This window comes from Sphaeroforma arctica, assembly GCF_001186125.1.
Source record: "Sphaeroforma arctica JP610 unplaced genomic scaffold supercont1.57, whole genome shotgun sequence".
NCBI lineage: Eukaryota > Ichthyosporea > Ichthyophonida > Sphaeroforma > Sphaeroforma arctica.
The window spans coordinates 725-1,735 of NW_014040501.1; the positions used below are offsets into that span (position 1 = coordinate 725).

Consider the following 1,011-nt stretch of genomic DNA (forward strand, 5'->3'; position numbering starts at 1 on the left):
TATATGGTCATATTTTGCTTGCGTATGTATTTTAAGATTTGTGTGAGTATGTCTCCAATTTCCTTTATCGTCATGTACGTGCGGATGTCTCTGCGTGGTATTATATGCAAGGGTGGCTCCAACGGTGCACACTTTGAAGTTGCTCAGATTATACGAATAAAGCCGAGTACCTGCCACATCCGTGTTGACTTTTGTAAGAGTGGATTGTTGCTACTTATATATATATATTTACAGCGTCTGCGTATACTTTACCGGTGAATATGGAAGTGTCACCATATTTGAAGTGTTTGTGGCAAAACATGACTAATACATATGACTTAATTTTTTGCCCCGTACATAGGCTCATATTCACGTCCTCACACACAACAAGAAGTGATTACTTTATGGTTGTCTCTCTAGACATTTGATTGATATTTATTATGAAAGTATAGCCCTACAGCCCTGATCTTTAAACACACCTACCAACTTTACTTATTCTTACTTTCAATCTAAAAGCATATCTAAACAATGCAGGATACAAATGATGATGGAGCTAGTGCTAGGACACTACCACCACCACTCACCGCTCAATTGAGGCAAAGTTTGGCCAATACCGCCCACGCGCTCTTCAACACGCCAAAGCGAAGGGCAGAAATAGCCAAAGATATGGAGGAAAGAGAACGTAGGAAACGCGAGGGTATTGATGAACCAACGGAGATGGAACTGGAAGAAATCGAGGCGAAAAGAAGGGCAGATGCAAGAAGTGTAAGTACACCATGAAGTGAATATTTATGTACGTCTCGTATCCGACTTTTTATCTCTTATATATATATATGTGTGTGTGTGTGTCTGTGTCTGTGTGTCTGTGTCTGTATCTGTGTCTGTGGCTGTGTCTGTGTCTGTATGTATCTGTATATATATATATATATATATATATATATATATATATATATATATATATATATATATNTATATNTATATACTATATTATATATATATATACTATATAGTATAGTAGTACGTACGTAACCG

The 1,011-nt window shown here is 37.0% G+C and overlaps 1 protein-coding gene across 1 annotated transcript in view; it reads left to right on the forward strand.

Annotated features, from left to right (window-relative positions):
- The first annotated feature begins 401 nt into the window (after window positions 1-401).
- Window positions 402-1,011, forward strand: part of SARC_01442 (hypothetical protein) — a 3,665-nt gene continuing 3,055 nt past the window's right edge. The window contains exon 1 of the mRNA XM_014304819.1: window positions 402-744. Coding sequence (XP_014160294.1) covers window positions 508-744 — 237 coding nt within the window. The 5' untranslated portion in view covers window positions 402-507. The remainder of the gene's footprint in view (window positions 745-1,011) is intronic.